Source organism: Seriola aureovittata, chromosome 9 (assembly GCF_021018895.1).
Source record: "Seriola aureovittata isolate HTS-2021-v1 ecotype China chromosome 9, ASM2101889v1, whole genome shotgun sequence".
Lineage (NCBI taxonomy): Eukaryota > Metazoa > Chordata > Actinopteri > Carangiformes > Carangidae > Seriola > Seriola aureovittata.
The window spans coordinates 3872734-3891813 of NC_079372.1; the positions used below are offsets into that span (position 1 = coordinate 3872734).

Here is a 19080-nt window from a genome sequence, read left to right on the forward strand (position 1 = left end):
AAGGATGGAAACATTTCCTTTTTACTTATGGAACATTTACAGACCTTCAAATAACCCTGAAAACATTATTTTGTCCGTGCTCACAGCAAGAACAGAACAGCTAATGATTATTATATCAGCTAAAAGCTTTATTATGTTGCCATGTGTTTGTGCATCTATTTTAGGCAGTAATAGAACTTTCTAGTCATTTCCCATGTGCCTCCCTCTTCAGCCTGGCCGGCCAGTTGAGAAGGCAGGGCGCAGGTGCTAACTGAGGGAAGGCAGGCGTCCTGATGTGAAATCTAATTGAAATGTGCAGATCAAAAGTGTTGAGTGTTGCCGAGCGCTGGCTTTGCTCTGTGCCTAATGACTGTTCTCAGCAGTGCCTCTCTGCCTCCTCGCTGCAGGCTGACAACTACACGGCCTCAACAACAGCTTGGCAGACACAGGGAAAGGTCACCCTGCCTCTCCATCACTTACACTGTGTCAAGTACCATTACATTAGGCAGGGGCCAATGAAAACATTAACTTGGGCTTTTGAATGGGTATTAACAGGTGCACCGATGAGCTGGTACAGCCGGATGTAAACGGAAAGAGGAAAACAAAAGCAGCAGCTTGACAAAATTAGAGTAAATTTGTTGAGTTGGAAAGTTATTTCTTGTGAGAAAACAAGAAAAAAACTGGGTCCTTATTCAAAACTGAATACAAAAAAGAAAAGCTCCTTTAGAGCTCACAAACCCAATTCTGAATGGGGTCACATTGACAAAGGAAAGACTGATGTGAGACATCACAGGCAAGGGCTTTAAATGTGGAGAGGAGTTATATATGATGTCTGTGAGTGAAGTGCAGGCGAAGATGAACATGGCATTCCAGTGGTTGAGGGAGGCTTTGAGCTGTAAATTAGTGTCAAAGGGAGACTGACAGATTACCTCTCAGAACGTGCCCGCGTGTCAAATTTGGTTCCTCTGAAGCCACATACGTCCAATCGCTCACACTGACTGTGTACTTTTCACCATATGCCTACAGCAACACTTTAACTTTCATTACCTTCCGTTTCTCCTCCTTCATTGCGTGTTTAGCCAGCGAGTTTGTGTGCACCTTACTGAGGCTTCCAAGTAAAGTTGCCATTTCCTCATAAAATGAAGACGACAGTAAACCAGAAACAATTCCATGAACCTGCATCCAAAAACAGCTCACCTGCTGTATCCGGTAAAAAAAAAATAAAAAAAAAAAGTCACGGAAATACTCGAGACAGAAGTCTAGATTGGCCCTGGCCTCTGCACCATAATTTTCCCCAGTCCACTAAATCACTGTAGAGCGGTACAGAGTGTGCTGCCGCTCCGCAGAACATGAGATAGTGACAACATAAGCTCAGTATTATAAGGCGTTTTAGACTGCTTCCATCTGCAGGAGCTTTCTGGCTGGTGGATTATCCGACAAGGAAAGGGCTTACCCTCCTATCACGACACTCAGGGCTTCCACTCCAGTTATTGCCACTTAAAATGGTCGTCTACATACAAGTATCTACGTGTGAAATGGATTCAATGTTTCCTTTACGTTCAACCATGTCTGAGAGACATGGCAAGAGTTTCATCCATCGTCTAAGTATTTTTCTCTCCTTCAGTTATTGTGACTGATGAATTACTTTAAAAATAATCTGTAATAGCTGAAACATTGTAGAATACTTGTAATTATATTCAAGCATTCCTCCTTACTAAGGGCCAAGAACATAGAAGTCATATATATATATATATATATATATATATATATATATATATATATATATATATATATATATATATATATATATACACACACACACACACATTAAGAACAACACATACATTTTCTTATATTTCACACTATTTTGACCTTATCCAAATAAATTGATATTTCTGGGAGGGCAAGTAGGTTTAAAAACACAAATCAACAGGTGAAGGAGGAAAACATATCCTCACTCCGGATTCTAAGAAGTGCTATGACTCATAAAGATAATTTCTGATGTGATCATATTCAGTTTTATACTCAGTTGCTGTGTTTTAAGCTTATCTCCCTGCCTGTAAGATTGAGACTTAATAAGGTTAACCATGAAACCCCTGTAGACCACAGTATAATTGCGGGTGGGAGTGCAGAATCCTCTACTGGGCTCGGTGGTCCTGTGTGCGCAAGCAGGGCTGAGGGCGAGGGCTAAACTCATGTATTTACACCCTCATCCCCTCTCAGGCCCAGGCCTGAACAGATGGTTTCTGTTTTTCCTGGCAGATTTGTGACAGAGCCACAAAAGGCCCCTGCTTTGACATGAAGCCAAACGGTTAAGGCCGTTACTGGCAAGAGCAGGGGAAGGAGGAGAGAACAGGGGAGAACTGAGGAGGGGGAGGGAGGGCTGAGTGTGGAGGAGAGCCGAGAGGGAGGAATAAAGAGCTAGCAGAGGATAACAATGGACAATCAACCTCGAATCCAACCACAACCCTTCCTAAAAATCTCTCCACAAATAAAAATCTCAGCTAAAAATGTAAGGCAGTTCAGCCGCAGCCGGGGGAGCAGAGAGCGCAGGGAGCATGTGATTTCTGGGCTCTGGTGGCTGATAGTGAGTTGTGTAAACATCCATTAGTGCAGCATGAACCTGTGCTCCTCCTGCTTCCTCCACAGTCTGCAGCCGGAGGAGGGAGGATTGCTTCCTGATTCATTTCAGTGAGGTGAAGGGGAATGTATTTCTCTGAGCTAAATCAAACCAGGGTTTAATTATGTATGTGCTCGACCCCTGGACTTGGTATTCTTCATCGCCCATGACAGGTTGTACAGTGTATCGTTTCGGTGAGTGGTGCTTGACTTTTCTATCATCCTCACGCTGGCTGTAACTGTAGGAGGTAACATTGTAAACGCTTATGTGGTTGAGCGGGCCAGAAGCGTACTTGTTATGCCTACAGGGCCATGTAACATGTTGTGGAGAGAAAAAGTGCATGTGCATTAACTTAAGTATTTATAATCTTTAAAGGAAAGTTTAACATGAAAATTATGCTCTAAAACTATGAACTTGTACATTGTATTACACATAATATGAAGCAAGTTTTGATGCTAGAAGATGGTTTTGGATTTATGAACAAATTCCTTATTAATTAATTAAAACATCAACTACACATTCATAAAATGTTTGCTTAAATAGATACAAAAGCACACCTGTAATCTGACTAGGCACCAGGTGAATAACAGGTGAAAGAAACCATTTTCTGAAATTTAAATGATCAAATTTTAGACTAAAATAGTAGTGGTGTCCTCATGAAACTGCTTCAAGGTCTAAAAGTTACAGCTACAATTTTTCTGAATTGGTATAAAAAAAAAAAAAAAAAAAAAAAAAAAAAAAAATCCTATTTCGTGAAATAAAATCCAGAGGTCAAATAATCAAGGTATCAGCCACATGTATGTAGTGGATTCAAAAATAGACCTACAGCACAGTGATGTCTTTAAGCCCAGCGGCAGACGATGGAAACTGAATAGTGAAAGGACCTTGGCTGGTGGAGCAGAGTGAATGTGAAAGGCGGTTAAATAGACAGCCATTCCCTGCTGCGTGGAGCCTTTCTGCTGGAGAATGACTGAATAAGCTCTGCTTTCACAGGTCAGGGATGCACATGCTGAAGAATCAGCACTTGTGTTTTTCCTGCTGTAAGCGCTTTTGCCAATGAAAGCAGATTGGATGGCAACAGTGCCTTTCTGCTGGAGGGTCGATTCTGCGTGTTCTGCTGATAAACTAGTCCCAAAAAACCACAACATGAAGCTTACCAAAGAACTCAATTACACAGGGAGCTCTGGCTCTCTGAGCTCCATCTATTAGGCTGAAAAAAGATTTTGCCTACACTCAGCCTGTGCTAAATTGCCTGTGGTCTGCTAAAAGAACATCAATACATGCGGGTTGAGCTTCCATCAGCCGACAGTGATTTCACTGACTAAACAAGTTATATCATTTACCAAACACGGAAGCTGTTCTGTCACACCACTGACAGCTGTTGCCAACTGGACCAGGCCCCTGTAGCTGGTTTAATTAGTGTTTGAACCAAAGTATTTATAATTACACTCATCCCCAAGGTTCTGGCTGCTTAGCTAAGGACATGGCAATGAATTCAACTTGACGTTTGTACAGATTGTACCAGGGCAAACATCTGCTGTGAGGTTGTGTTGAGAACACTGTTCTCCTGTTGGCCATCCTGTAAATGACAGGGCCTGGGGGGCTGAGCGCTGTCTTTTCTCTGAGAGAAAAAGATGCTGCAAGAAGCGCTCAGCACATCACCTCCTGGTTGATCCGAGTGCCGACACAGCTCCGGCTCAGGTCACCTGCACGGTATGTCCTGAAAATTACAACATGCTCTTCAGTCACTGGGACTTTTGTACCTGTACTGTCACCTAACACGATCAACAGCTTACAATAATACAACCATAATACAATAAACAATGAACAGGACTTTATGAAAATTGTAGTTCTATTTTAAAATTATTGCTGCTACTTGCCCAGTTGGAATCTTGCTGTTTGCCATCTGAGGACACTTGTTTGACTTGTGACATTAACACAAAGCAAATACATACTGTGGGTTCACCCGTGCTAGCTCTTCTCACACTCTGCCACTGCACCTGTCTGTCTTTTCCCCCTCTATGCCAAAACAAAACAGGATCCAGCCGCATAAAAACATCTCCATGCATCAGTTCAATGTTTTATTCTTGTTTTCCTGCCCCGCAACTTTACACAGCTTGAAGCTGATGTTTTGCTGTGCAAGTATCAGCCGAGTGTAATACTAAAATATAAATAAACTTGTTTTACATTTTTGCATCCCATGATTTTACAGAATGTCAATAAAACAGAATGAGACAACTATGTCAGTGCTAATTTTGTGCTAAGATATACAGTATGTGCTTAAATATTTAAAAGTGAGGTAAAGCAGTGTGGCCACAAGAGGATAAAAACATGCAGAAATGATAAACATACACACAGACTCCCGGCTTTTGTACTATGCTTGTATAGTTTTACATTGCTATGTTGGGTTTATTAGATTATGGTTTCCCTGAGTTATATTGTGAAGCATTTTTTATGATCTATAAATACATAACACACTGATATGGGAGTATAAAGTAAATAAATGAGTTGTATTTTCATGAAATTTATAATCTCCCTCACACAAACTGTGCTGAATACAATTTTAGGCATGAGTTGATTTTGCAGTAATGTTTTTTACTCGTGATGCATATTTTACTTTGTGCCTTCAGCACAGTGAAAAGAAACTGGTATCTGAACACTGAAAATAACCTTGTCCCCAAAACAGTTAAATTTCAGGAATGTTAATATGTTCTTATTTCCACATTAATATCTTAACAACATTTAATTTGCAAGTTAACTGCTGCACCTATTTCCACAAATGAAATAGTCTGTGCTCTATTCTGAATGAAAATAAGCCAAAATTTAAGCATTTCAATTTGATCTCATTTTCAACTGTCAATTTCCCTGCTCAGCTGCACAGCAAACAGAGCTATGGCTGATACAAATCAGTTCAGCAAATACGGTCTGTTGATATCCACTAAAACCACATTTTTATGAAAACCTCTCTGGTTATCTGTGATCTGCCATTTCAGCATATTTAGTTGTTTAAACACTGGGAACAGTAAGCTCAGGTTCTATGACGTCCTCTCTGGGCTGAAGGAAATGGTGGCAGCAAAGCCAGTTGCAGACGGTCAGACGACACACCCACTTCCCCCTCTGGGCCTTTATGTGACTTTATATAAAGCATTCCTGAGTGCTAGTCAGGCCTGGTGTGTTTACACAGCGCTGGGTGCTTACCCTTGGCACTGGCTGTTCGAGCCGTGCTGGCGCTTCAGGGGCAGTTCAGCTAATAGGGGCTAGTGGGAGGAACAGAGAGGGGCAGACACACTGTGTACTGCACCTCTGGTTATAAGCCCAAAGGCTTTATGCTCTGCACTCTGGCTCAACAACAGTGGTCCGGCCAGGACTCAGGGCAGGAACACTGGCATTTCTGTAACATGCTTCCTTTTTCGAAGGCTTGGCATGCGAGTGGAGTCACAGAAATATGCGTCTGTGACTGGAAATAATGGGAAAATTTCTGTCGTTTACCAGACCTAAAATATCTTCAGATATTGTTGAGCTCATGTTCCAGAGACAGGATTTGGGAAAGAGCAGGTAGAAAATAAACAGAGCTTTCTTGGGGTATTGACAAGCTCTCGAACAGTCTTACAACAAAAAAAAGCAAGTTCCATCATAAGCAGAGTTTTTCTTCCCCCTGGTGCGACAATCCAGGCTTTTCAGTGACTATATTGAGCTAACGCCCCACCTTACCCCTTCTCCTCCGATCTCTGCTACGCTCCCCTTGCTCTTCCAGTCATTTTCTCCTCTTTTCATATGTTTAAAGGGCAGTTTATTTTCCATTTGCAGGGGGAAAATTAATCTTTCTCTGCTCTGTGGTGGTGTCAGGCCGAGATCCTGGAGGAGGTCTATTACCTCTCCTGCCAAGTAGACTCCCCCTCCAGGTTGAATTGCATTAATACCTCCTTTATAGCCAATCAACTGGACTAGTCATATATTTCAAAACCAGTAAAAATAATTGGAGAAACCTCTATGAGGAAACTGTATTCACACACTTTAATCTCTTATTCAAGAGGCTGAGATTGGTTTTGAGGAATAAAAATGTAGCACAAAGGAGGTGACACTAAAGAGTTCTGGAGTAAAAATATTACATGATATGTAGGGCTGTTTGAGAAACAGGGCTGACATATCCTCAGCTCACAGCAGACAAGGAAATGAAGCGGGTGAGGAGTATGACAAACACCTTTGATTTTCCTTTGATGTCTGTGTCAGCACTGTATCGGCACACTTCCAGCAGGAGCAGCCTCACAGAAACAGCTACGTCTGCACTGTTTTATGAATCAAAATGCATATCTAAGAATAAATTAATAGCTAAGTCAAAGGTGTGGAGGACTTGAAAGAGACATGTACATGTACAACATGTTCCCTTTATTGCCAATTATAGTCAAGTATGTCTCTTATTAGTCTTTCCTGTGCAGTTATATGAGACAAAGATTATAGTATAATGTATGTATGTATGTCATCTTAAAGAAAAACAACGCAAAGTGTATGTGTTGGCGATATTTTGTTTCAACATAATAATTAAATTCAACAGGGTTAACTGTTGTTAATCATTGCTAGGCCTAGATTTGACCCATTTGTACCATGAAACAGGTCACACAGTTGTTGAATGATGATTAACACATTGACGCATGCGCACAATCACGCTTGCACACAGAGGAGGGAAACTCTGACAAGAGGAACATCAGCCTCAGCTCGAGTACATAAATAACATAATTACAAGACTTCCTTAAAGCATGACAGATATTAAAACACTTTGTGTCCTTCAATCAAAAGCTTTGTGACTGACCTACAAACATTGAAACGACCAAAAAAAAAACCCCAAACAATTATAGTGCACGGACAACAACAAATACTAGGCACAATAATCTGTGTTGCAAATGTAAACAAAATTAAACCTGCGCCAAAATTCAAAGCTCAGATTTACAACCTGCTTTCACTTAAAACGGATGCAAGGACTCACGCTTGACAACAACAAAATTATTAATATAATATAATATTTTCTTAGGGGGTGACATCAGCAATGTTAACAAACAACGGAGCCTATAATTTCTTAAACTCAAACTCTTTAAGTATGTGAATTTAAATAATCTAAACTAAATATTGACTGGGCCTGAGTCCCGAGTGCTGTGATCCCAGTTATACCGTCTGTCTGTGGAATTCAACTGATATACTAAACATAATTCTGTTTTCAGTTCGAGACTTCATGTTTATTGTTAAAAGGCTCAGACTGTAACCTGCTTTTTAATCCATTTAAATCCACTCTGCTGCACTTTACAGTTAACTACTCAAAGTTGGTAAAAATGTAAAAAAAAAAATTATAATAAAATAAAATCTGAAGAACCACTACAACACTACAACAGGAGACAAAACATGTGCTACTCAGACCTGAGACGTGCTATAAACACAGTGGCTCGCATCACATCTGCACAACTTGTTTACTATTTACGAACAGAGGGTGCTAATTAATGTTCAGTGTGTCACTTGTTAAGTTTCAGTGGCTGACTGCAAAGTACATTTAGCCGTTTCTCTTCTCAGGTATAACACATGTTGTTGTTTTTTTTCCCAGACAGCCTGAAGAGAGATCTGATAATACTGCAGCACAGTTGTTGGCAGGCTGCACTTACTCCTTATCAATAAGGCCTCTGGTTAAAAAACAAGTCAGCCTCAAAATATCACACCGAAAACGTTGTGGAAAACTGCTCGAATGCTCCGTTAGCAAACTACATGCACCTTCTTTTACATGTTTCAGTACTATTAAAACACACACACACACACACACACACACACACACACACACACACACACACAGGCAGAGAGAGAGAGAGAAAAAAAGTTTAACAATATAGAGAGAAATAAATCTTACCGTTTCTTTGTTGGGCAGCAGTTCTTTCCGGATCCTGAAGAAGTTTTTGCCAAACTGTCTCAACCCTTTAATGAAGCGCTTCTGCAATTTTTCACAGAGGAAGAGAAAGAGAGAGAGAGAGAGAGAGAGAGAGAGAGAGAGAGAGAGAGAGAGAGAAAAAGACCAGTTAGTATCTGTGAAGTCAGCTAAACTGCTAACGCTCAAAGTTACTGGCTAACACCACGACAAAAAACATTGTTTTCATTTCACTACTCTGTGGTTGGAGAGGTTTGGTGTGTGTCTAGAAACCTCTGTAGCTGTTTAAACTGCGGAGCAAACACAGCCATGTCAGGGCAAAACGAGAGAGGAAATGACAAGTAAGGTAGAGAGAGACGCTGAGATTAAGCTCGTCTTTTCATATGGAGACAAATACAGTTAGACTAATAAAATACATTAATAGGTATTTAAAAAAAATAAACAGTAGACCCAGGGATGAACACACTGTTAATCTCACAAGTGAAAAGTTCAAAGTCAAAAGCTGAACTCGAGAGTTTAAAAGCAAGAAAATGCCTTATGGTGCATGGTGGACAGTTTCTATTTCTGTCCGTAAATTTTAGCAATTTTAAAAGCATGGAAAACATGTCAAAATGTAAAACTGACAAATATGCTGTGACAAGAGGGAAAGGATATGAACAGCACGATGAAACAAATTGCAACTTCATAACATCGGATCTAATCAGAAATGAACGCTAAGTCTGAACATACCACCTTAACAAGCACAAAAACAACATCGAAATGAATAACGACCAAAAAGCTGAACTACCTAAATATATTTCTTTTCCTTTAAGCGCCACAGGCTGCGAGCCATAAAAAGCAGAGGCTGAAAACATTCATAACCAGCGAAGCAGACAACCAACAGATTTACTTTCTTGTTCCAGAGGCGAGCCCCGTTCCTCAGTGATCTCAGCCAACCGTTTCCACCAAGTAACTCCAGCAAAAAGCAGGGAAAAGTCCTCAGGGAGCGCAGCACAAATCTCTACGCCCAGCCACAGGTAAAGGAAAAATTAGGGGGCAAATCCACAATGTCTCCGACGGTACATTGCTTTTTTTTTTTATCCTTTTTTTCCTTTTTTTTTACAAGCAAGAAATAGCTTGTCACTCTCTGCTCTTCCACTACAAAGGGGAAGGCTTTACATGTGATCTTTCTGCAAGAGAGCCTCTGGTTCGCAGCAGGCTGGAAAACCCGGAGTGGAGTCCTGTGCTTCATGTTAGTGTTAGGCACACCGCTCATTTCAGCCCGTTCTCAATCCTACAGCACGCTGCACAAGCAGGCTTCATGTCTCTACCCGCACACAGCCGCTGCACATTATTAAAACTAAACCAAAGCTGTCTATTTCCCTAAGAGGAAACTACAGTAGTCCTTTAAATTAATTCAGAGCTTGGGCTGAGCACGCACACAGAGGCACAAACTCGACTAGCTGCCAGCCTGAGAAGGGAGGCAGGCTGATACAGTTTGTGTGGAGAAAGGTCTTGGACATGGTGGAAGGAGACAAGTGAGAAGGAAAACCAGACATGGAGCCTCTCCTGTTTGTCAGGACTTCATTTTCCATGCCATGTACACTACATTATGTAACCACAGACTGTTTACATACCCAGCTTTGGTGGGGAACAAAGGCCAAATTTACAGAAGTTACACAGCCGGCTGCAAAACACAACTGTCTTTTGAAGGGGAAAAAAACAGGCAAGAAAGAGAGGTCTATCTCACCAACAGGAATGAATGACTATATTTATCTCAATTATGCAAACAAACTCAATAATCTCAAGTTTTAGAGTTTTCATGTGTAATTGTAAGGATCAAAGTGGACAAGTATAAGTCTAAGTTAAACCAGACTAAATAATCAAACATGAGAGACCTGATGTAAAAGAGATGACAGCTGAATAAAGAGGCCTGTCCTATCAGTGCCATGAGACAGCAGTTAATTTACATTAATCAGGCTGAAGGTGTAGCGGTTGATTAACCAGTAGATGGAGCCGTCTCCAACACAAGCGCTCCCACACATGTGACACCCATCTCCAGCATCTCGAGGGGTTAAGAGCAGATTTACCATTTGGACTGTGAAACTTGCATAGAGCTGCATATAACAGGTGGAACGTCACTGCAGAGATTCAGAGGAGCAGCATTACAAGGCTTGTTTGACAGGCGAGGACAAAACTGGGCTAATATTCAAGAGAAATATTAGCTTCAAAAATCCAGTGTGGGTGCAAAAATATTTGAATTAACCTGAAGCAGAGTCAGTACTGAGAAAGAGTTGGATTAAATTTCCATGATGTGTTTAGTGCCTCTTTAGCAGCTGTAAAGTCAAAGTGCTGCATATTCACCTAAGCTTGTAGAGCTGCTATGACAGAAATCAATTAGACCTGCCCACGCAGCCTGTGTGTCTGTCCTAATTATGTCACCTTCATTATGTTCCCCAACTGTACTATTTACTCAGTCTGTCCGTCCGTCTCCACAGAGGAGCTGTGTGCATGCCCACCCCCACCCCCCTTTCTGTTTTCTTTCTCTCGCTGGCTCCCTCCTCCCTTCTCTACATGTCGGCTCCAGTTTAAGGCTCCATTTCAGCTGCCTGGGCTCACTGCTCTCCAGCCCAGCTAATAAATCATCCGCCAATCTGCTCCCTGAATCGCTCTGCCCCTGCTCCGATTGCTCCAGCCCTCCGTTGCTAGGCAACACAGCGACGGAGGAGGGGCTGAGAGAGCCAGAAGCTCTACCAAATGGCCATCCGCTGTGCAGAAACAACAGGCTTCTCTCTCTCTGAGTTGAGAGCTGGCGCTTTTCACCCGCCCCAAGTTTCCCCTCACAGCCTAACAGTGCACTATTGTGAGGCTGGAGAGGAGACGTATAAAAGGAGGAGGAGAATGAGAAAAAATTATTCAATAGGGCATTGTTGTGTGTGCGCACTTCCTGCTTGAGAGTTGATTGTTGGGAGTTGTAAAACTGGTTAAGATAATGCGGACATATGCACAAAGATGGTATCATGATGACAAACAGAGCACAGGCTCACGCATGGAACATAATTCCTGCTAAATGTCATTCCATGACAACACTGACACAAGGCCGTCCAACAGCAAACAAAGCCACTTTCACTCAATATGGAGTTATTATACTTGACTCGTTGTTAAAAGCTGACCTTTCAAAGCCTGCTGTGTATAAACCCAGAGGGCTGAGGACAATCGGTCCGCGAGCCAAAACCAATGGGAGAAAACACTGCTGTCTGTTATGAAATATCAGCTCGTAATCAGTTTGGCCACAGTGTGCAGAGAGGAAATCACAACATGCTTTAAGAGGAGAAAGGGAGACCGCATGGACAGATGTTAGACTTGCCACATCCTCTTTGCACTGACACCATACATAAAGATAAATCTATGCTTAGATGTACTAAAAAATATGCAGATGTGTAAGAGAGATTTTCCTCTATTGCAAACCCTTCTTTAAAAAGATTTTCTGCTGTTGTAACTTTACTCTGACAGACCAAAAGGCCTGTTTTTATATTTACACAGTAATAAACATGAAGATATAAATAATAAATATGAAGACGTGTTACTTTGGCAAGCAGAGTAACATCCTCTGCTTCCCTTGGCTTGTATGGACACAAAAGGTGACAGGAAATTCCAGCACACACCCATCCTGCCTGCTATTTAGTTGCTAAACAACCCTAAAAAGCATTGCTGGCAATGTACCATAATAGTGATAAAATGTACTGTTGACACGAAAACTTCAGTGTAGCAAACAGAGCTCCCTCTGCAGATGAGAACCACTTAAGTAAGGAACCTCATCTAACTTCAAATCAATTGACAACCTGCAGCAGGGGATGTAGGGCCACATGTTTGTTTTTTTATTTTTTTCATTCGCCTTGTGGTGTTTTTGCTTGGGCAGTGTTGTTTGGGGTGGTAGGCTTGTGTTCTACCACTGGGGGGCCGCTACCTTCCCACCCCCTCCCTCCCCTCCCGTCACAGTGCTGTCGGCGGCCTGCTCCAGTCATCCATCAGCAGAAGACACAGCCGGAGATAAGCCGCAGCCCGGTGCAGCTGGCTGAGGAATAGACCTCCCGCTCCACAGCAGTCATAGATCAGCCTCTCTGTCTCTGACATGGCGACACACAGCACGACTACTGCTGCTGCTGCTGCTGCTTTTGATTGTTTATATGGCACCTCCTGTTGGCCAATGCATTATTAGCACCACTTATTTACAGCAGAGACAATTTCATTATATCAAGTTTTGCCAGAGGAGGAATCATTAAATGACCTTCACCAAGGCTGCAGGTAGGGCAGGTGCAAAGGAATTCATCTCATGATATAACACCTGCCTTACTTTGGAAAATACTGATATATGATGCATCTTAATAAATAACGTTTAGAATAAAAATGAAATAATATGGAGGAATATGATGAGATTTCCGATGAAACCTGTATACATTATAATAACAGAGCACATTTCACAACTAAAACTGGAACAATAACTGACTAAAGCTGCAGTCTTAGACACAACACTGCAACAACAGCATTATCTGTACAGCTAGTTTTTGCAATGCTGTATGATCCTGTCATGAACATTGACAAAACTGGATTTGCCACTTTAAGAATTCTACAGTGTCTGAGCCACAACTTTATTTTATAGCGTGAAACACCTGCAAACGCTTTGATCAAAAACATCTGTACTCGCCCAGAAATTGTCAGCAGTGGCCAGTTACAACCCAAGATCCGCTCACCAAACCGGCTCATTTAGTTACAAGCTGTAACAGGATTTTTCTGATCTGAAAAGCAGAAGTCGTTCCCACTGTTGATAATCATATCCTGTCAGCTAATTGTGGTTTCACGCTTTATAATAAGTAGTCATTTAGATAGGAGAACTACTCAGTGTTGCAATGTTTATTGCTATTTCGCAACACAGCCTCGGTGGAGGAGCATTTAACAGCAACAAAAAGAAGCAATCTGTGTGTTTTTCACTAAGTGCTTTCTGTTCCTGGTTTTAAAAGAGTTTATTTTTGACATGAAGACTATTGCACATTGAAAAGGATGGGAGGAGAGTTCTGTGTGGGCAGTAAGCATTGATTTGGCTTCTGATAAAACACACACATAAAGAAGTGGTGTAGTGAGACTGCCTCTCTCAGTTAAGACTTAAGAGAAAACAGAGGTCTGTTCCATGTTTCACCATCTGAAACGGTTTCACACACCCATAATAATAGATCACATTTTTTTCTTTTCTTGGTGGTTAAATCAACCACTCCTTAACTCTCAACAGCCCGCTGACTGCACAACAACTGCAAGGAGGTTAGACTGTGCTGCTGAAATATTCATACTTTTAGATTTCATTTATCTTTCTTTGTTGTAATCTGACTGATGAATGAAACGTTTGAGTGACGCTCACATCCATGTGATGGATTTTCAATTTCTGAAAGTTGTACTAATAATCTCAGTGAAAGATTGTTCAGAGGTGGACTGTCACAAATCTGTCTGGAGTTTTCTGAGCCTGACAGAGGACAATAAACATAAAACAAACACTCTGCTTTGCAGCACTGTCAGTTCCTCCACAGCTGTAATGAAACTGCTCACAAATGATCATGGCAGTGGTCTTATCTTCCTGTGGGGGGTGTACGGGGTGTTATAAATATTTCTCTAGAGTTATAGAGTTGAGACAAGGTCCAGGATTATGTGCTATGTGGCTGCAGCTGCAGGCAGAGGGAGGAGAGGTGTGGTGGTGGTGGTGGTGGTGGGGGGGGCAAGAGAAGTCAAAGTGGGGAGGGGAGGGTGACAAGTGACCCTGCAGACAGGCTGATTCTGTCATTTCAGTAGCCCCCGCTGTCACTTTTATTCACATCTCTAAAAGAACGGAGGAGTGGGTTGAAAAAAGAGCAGGCAGGAATAATGAAGCTAGTCCTGGAGGGGACGAGATGGAAGAGGGAGAGGAGAGGGAGAGGAGAGGGAGAGTGAGGGGTGATAAATAAATGAAGAGCAGCAGGGCTGGTTTCTGCGGGTGTGTCAAGGTTGGTGCTACATTTACACCTGTCCCTCAAGGCTGCAGGGCTGAAAAGGCACAACTGGTGATCAGATCACTGGGAGCTGTGTCCTTGGCTGGCCAGAGTCAAGATGCTGCTTCTCCAGGCTGTAGACACTGAGGGGCAGGTGGAGCACAGACGGCCAGCTGACTGCCTCCATCCGCAGACACAAAACACACCCGGCACTAAACATGGCTAACACCGTGTACCGGACTCCCTGACAGCTCCTCAGTTCAGTTACATAATGCTGTTTGAACATAATGAAATAACTAAGTCATCTTGACCCAGGTTACGGAATGAGATAAATATGCTACAGAGCTCAGCAACAATAACAATATTATTGCAGATCAGTTTTCAGTGGAATTGCAGGAATAGGATCATTTCCTTTATTGCAAAATTCTGCTGTCCAAAATCCAAACAAACACATTTCTATTCAAAACTTACAAAATTGGTTATTAAGGTTTTGTTTTACATGTGTGTAGTGAATTGTCTGGTGTAAAATAACAGTGGAACAGAGGCCCAGTGGACTTTAATTTGATATGTAATTTTGCAATTTGCTAAATTGTACAGAGCTCGACTGATAGATCCCTTTATCATTCTATATTAGCTTACTGCAAATGTATCAGTATGGACGTAAATGTCTGTAAAGAACAAGGAACTGCTTTACATCCTAGGTTTAAGGACATTTAGAAACAGTGTCTCCACTGCTTTTTCACTCTGTCCGAGATGTTTTTACACTATAAAATGTCCTTGTTGTTACGTGGCTTGATCACAATTCTTATTTTGAAAAAAATTAATAAAAAATGCAAGGGATCCACATCAAGACTTCTTATGTTATGTGCTTATGTTAAAAGACTATCAGCCAATAATTTGCTTTGTAATTTTTAAAAGTTTTACATATCAGTATCTAAAATCTAATATCAGTCAGACTCTATTTTGACATTAGCAGCCAATTTCAGCCCTACAGCCAGCAGGAAGGCCAGCCAGTAAGAAAAGACAACCACTCTGTTGTTTTTTCCTGGTGTGTGTCACTGAGTTCAATAATACTGCAAGATTCCCAGAATATATTAGGATCTATCATTACAGATAAATGCCACTGCTGCAAAATATGAATAGAATACAATAAGATTCAAAAAAGGGCAAAAGTGAATTACTGAAGTGATCAATTTATTGTCTGAATTGAGTTATTTACAGATTCTACTGTCGAGCCAAGTTTCTTTTACAAGTGGTCTGTGGTTGACCTGCGGTGGAGTGTGGCAATTAAACTTCCCATCAACATGCCTGTCCTCCGCTCTGATCATCTTTTTGCAGCAGTTTAGCCTGGCGCCAGCAAGCACGCATAAATATAGGAAAATGCATAACTAGTCAACAAAAGGATGGCTGACTTAATTTGTTGTGATTCGCTGTGGTCCTGCCGTGGGCTCCGGCTCTATTCAAATGTGCCCATCATGTTCAATTACAAGACAAATACGCCAATTCACTTCCACTGGATCTGAGCAAGAAAAAAAAACTGCCAGGCTTCAGCATTACAAAACAATATCAAAGTGGAAAAAAGGATGATTCACCCAGGAGGAGGAAAAGCTAACCAAAGAATCGGCAGTGGTGGAGCCTTGTGTTGTTCTAAGATCTACCGTCAGATGAGTCAGTAGTGTTATCTTTAAAAGGGTGCGGGTATACAAACATGTAGTGCAGTGTGTCATAAAGCATCAAGGCCAAAGCCGCAGCTCTCAGTCGTTTTGACACGGTGTTATCCAGCACTTTCATTCCCCTGCTACCCTCCCTGTTTGATCAGGGAGAAAGGCTGCCATTTTCTGATTCCAGCCCTTCAACAGCTGCGGTGAAATTCACATCTAAATTCAAATGGAGGCTAACATTACCAGCCCTCAATCTTTTCCCTTTCCAGACCTCCACGCTAAAGATTTATTCTGTGAGTGATAAACAGGATGCAGCTGCTCTTGAGCCTTGGAGGAGTTGGAAACTGACGAGTTTTTACTTATGTCTTCTGAGCCCGGGCCAAGAGCCCTGTTCTGTTTTAACTCTCTCAACAGCTCCCTCTAAAGACACAAAGCCAGCTCTGACAGACACCATGTATCCATTCAAGAAAATACCAAGAAACGTCAAGAAAACTACAGAATGTCCTGAAATAATCTATTATTTATAGCCTTTAAATAATTATTTTTCATATCTTTGTTCACGCATTTCCAAATGAAAAGAATGGTTCTCTCACCACTTCATCCTCAGACCAGCACTTCTCTATCAGTTTGGGTACTGGCTTTTTCACCAGGCGCTGGAGAGCCTTGCCTGCATCATAGCTGCTCTCATGAAGCTGTGGACAATCACAAAAAAAAAAAAAAAAAAATCATCAGCACACCGTTCAGATTATAAAATAATGCATGTATACATTAAAAAGTATATTTATTAACATGCAAACTTCTTTCACAGTAACACATGGGGGAGTTTTTTTTACCGACCATAAAAACAGATCTTATATTTAATAGAAATCTCAGCCTCAAGTGGGAACATGAGGAAACGTCGTGCTAAGATCCAAGAACCAGGTTGGAAATAAACAACACAGTGACAAAGGCAATCGCTGTGCAGCTTTAAGCCCTGTGTCACATTCAATTGGGTGAAACAGGCAGCGCTGGAGCTCTTCCTCTGAGAATAAACAAGCATTGCTCATTGGAATTGCAAATAGAAAGGAAGGTCGAGAGACAATGACCTGCCCGCTATGTTAATTTTCCAGTTTATGGAGTCGGAATATAAATGCCCTGTTTATGATGATTCTAATCTCTTTCTTGTGCTTGATTCCTCTGCATTCATTGTCAATGTGATGGACAAATCTCTCATTACGCCTGATGTATTGTAAGCTTCTAGGGCTGGGTTTGCTACAGGGGGCTACTCTACTGGCTCAGGGGCCTTATCATCGCCCATCACTGCACAGCTGAATCTTAGCTAAGCTTGGTAAAATATCTGAAATTCAAACAAGCTGAAACTAAAAATGTGTTGTTTTTTCCCCTTGATTCCTAGTGATAGACTTGCTGCATGGCTACTTACAGTGTTAAGTGCATTTAATGTAGTGTCATCTCGAGAGGCTGCTAGACACCCATCTTCTGTTGAGCCTCCGTCACACATCCCTGCAAAGGCAGCCATGCTCCTGTGAACACAACGCAGATGAGAAAAACATTAAACAGACCACTGACAACTAGCAACAGAGCTGTTAAATCACATCACAATCACTACACTGACTTTAATGTCCTTTGTTAAATCACATCTGGCAGGCACAGTAGAGATGACAACAAGCGGGCATCACCTGCTGCATGGCTACTGGCATAACTTCATAAAATTAAGATACACTTAAACAGATTGGAACAAAATCGCACACTATTCAAACAATAATAAACAGCGCAGGTTTAGGGAAAGCTGGCCAAGTTCATACACATAAACTAGCTAGCTTGGTAAAGAACGGAGCACAGGTGCAACAATAGCTTATTAATTGATCAGTCACTCAACAGAATTAACTGGCAAGTATTTTGATAAGCAATGAATCATTTAATTAAAAAGCCAAACATTTGATGGTTCAAGGTTTGTAAATAGGAGACTTTTCCCCATTATACTAAGTTGAATAATTTGGGGGTATGGACTATTGGCTGATGTTTTGGTTGAGGATCAAATAATTAATCAATTAAATTAAGAAATTAACTGGCAGATTAGATAATGAAAATAATTGTTAGCTGCAGCCCTAGAATGGAGCATGGAACTGAGAACAGTCCAAAACACAGCAACAAAACACGAAACATTTCAGGCAGGGGCTGATGTAGCTGGTGGTGAACCACATCAGTATCCTTCTTTTCTTTCCTCTAGGTCACCTCTCTTATCACACACTACAGTAAATCTTATCTTTCTCATAAACGTATGCTGCAAGAGGCATATATCAATAACCACCTTTATTACACTCCGAGGTTTGTTGTCATTAAAAAGGCACATTTGAAATTCCCCTGTGTGCACACTTGTTCCAACAAGAAATACTTCCAACATTTTTACCGAGCAGGGCTTTAATATTAAGCTTTGTGTATGTGTTATAATCCACGCATACACAAACGTAGTACAGTAAAGGTCTGTGTAATACTGGGAAGCATGAAAACAAATATGACGGATAAAAACAGACCTCAGTAGAATTTCTACAACACTGTCTGTCATGGTGACAGGTTGTGATTAATTACTCTGCAGCCCCTAACTAAAACACAGCACTGAAACCTGTTAACACATATCACTTTCACTGCAACAACATCTCAGCGAGCACTAATGAACGATTTCATGTCATGAAACTACACCTGTTGAAGTGTAAGTCTAATATGTAGCATAAAAATACAAGACTACAAGAAATGATAGAAGTCTGGTTTTACTGATGTTGATATAATGGTGTCAAACCAAAGCCACTGCTGTTGCGTAGATTCTTAACCATAAAGGGGAACACTACTTATCACTCTCACTGATGACGAGACCTGGATATCTTTTTATTATTTTAAGGACTAGATATCAGTCCACTGTTGGCAGGGGACAGTTTG

The 19080-nt window shown here is 41.3% G+C and overlaps 1 protein-coding gene across 6 annotated transcripts in view; it reads right to left on the reverse strand.

The window, feature by feature from the left end:
• rerea (arginine-glutamic acid dipeptide (RE) repeats a) overlaps window positions 1–19080 on the reverse strand; it is a 122971-nt gene that overhangs the window by 10923 nt on the left and 92968 nt on the right. For all 6 annotated transcript variants that reach the window (XM_056383852.1, XM_056383851.1, XM_056383850.1 and 3 more), the window contains 3 exons: window positions 17570–17669; window positions 16743–16841; window positions 8484–8564 (listed from right to left, as the gene is read on the reverse strand). In XM_056383852.1, coding sequence (XP_056239827.1) covers window positions 8484–8564; window positions 16743–16841; window positions 17570–17669 — 280 coding nt within the window. The remainder of the gene's footprint in view (window positions 1–8483; window positions 8565–16742; window positions 16842–17569; window positions 17670–19080) is intronic.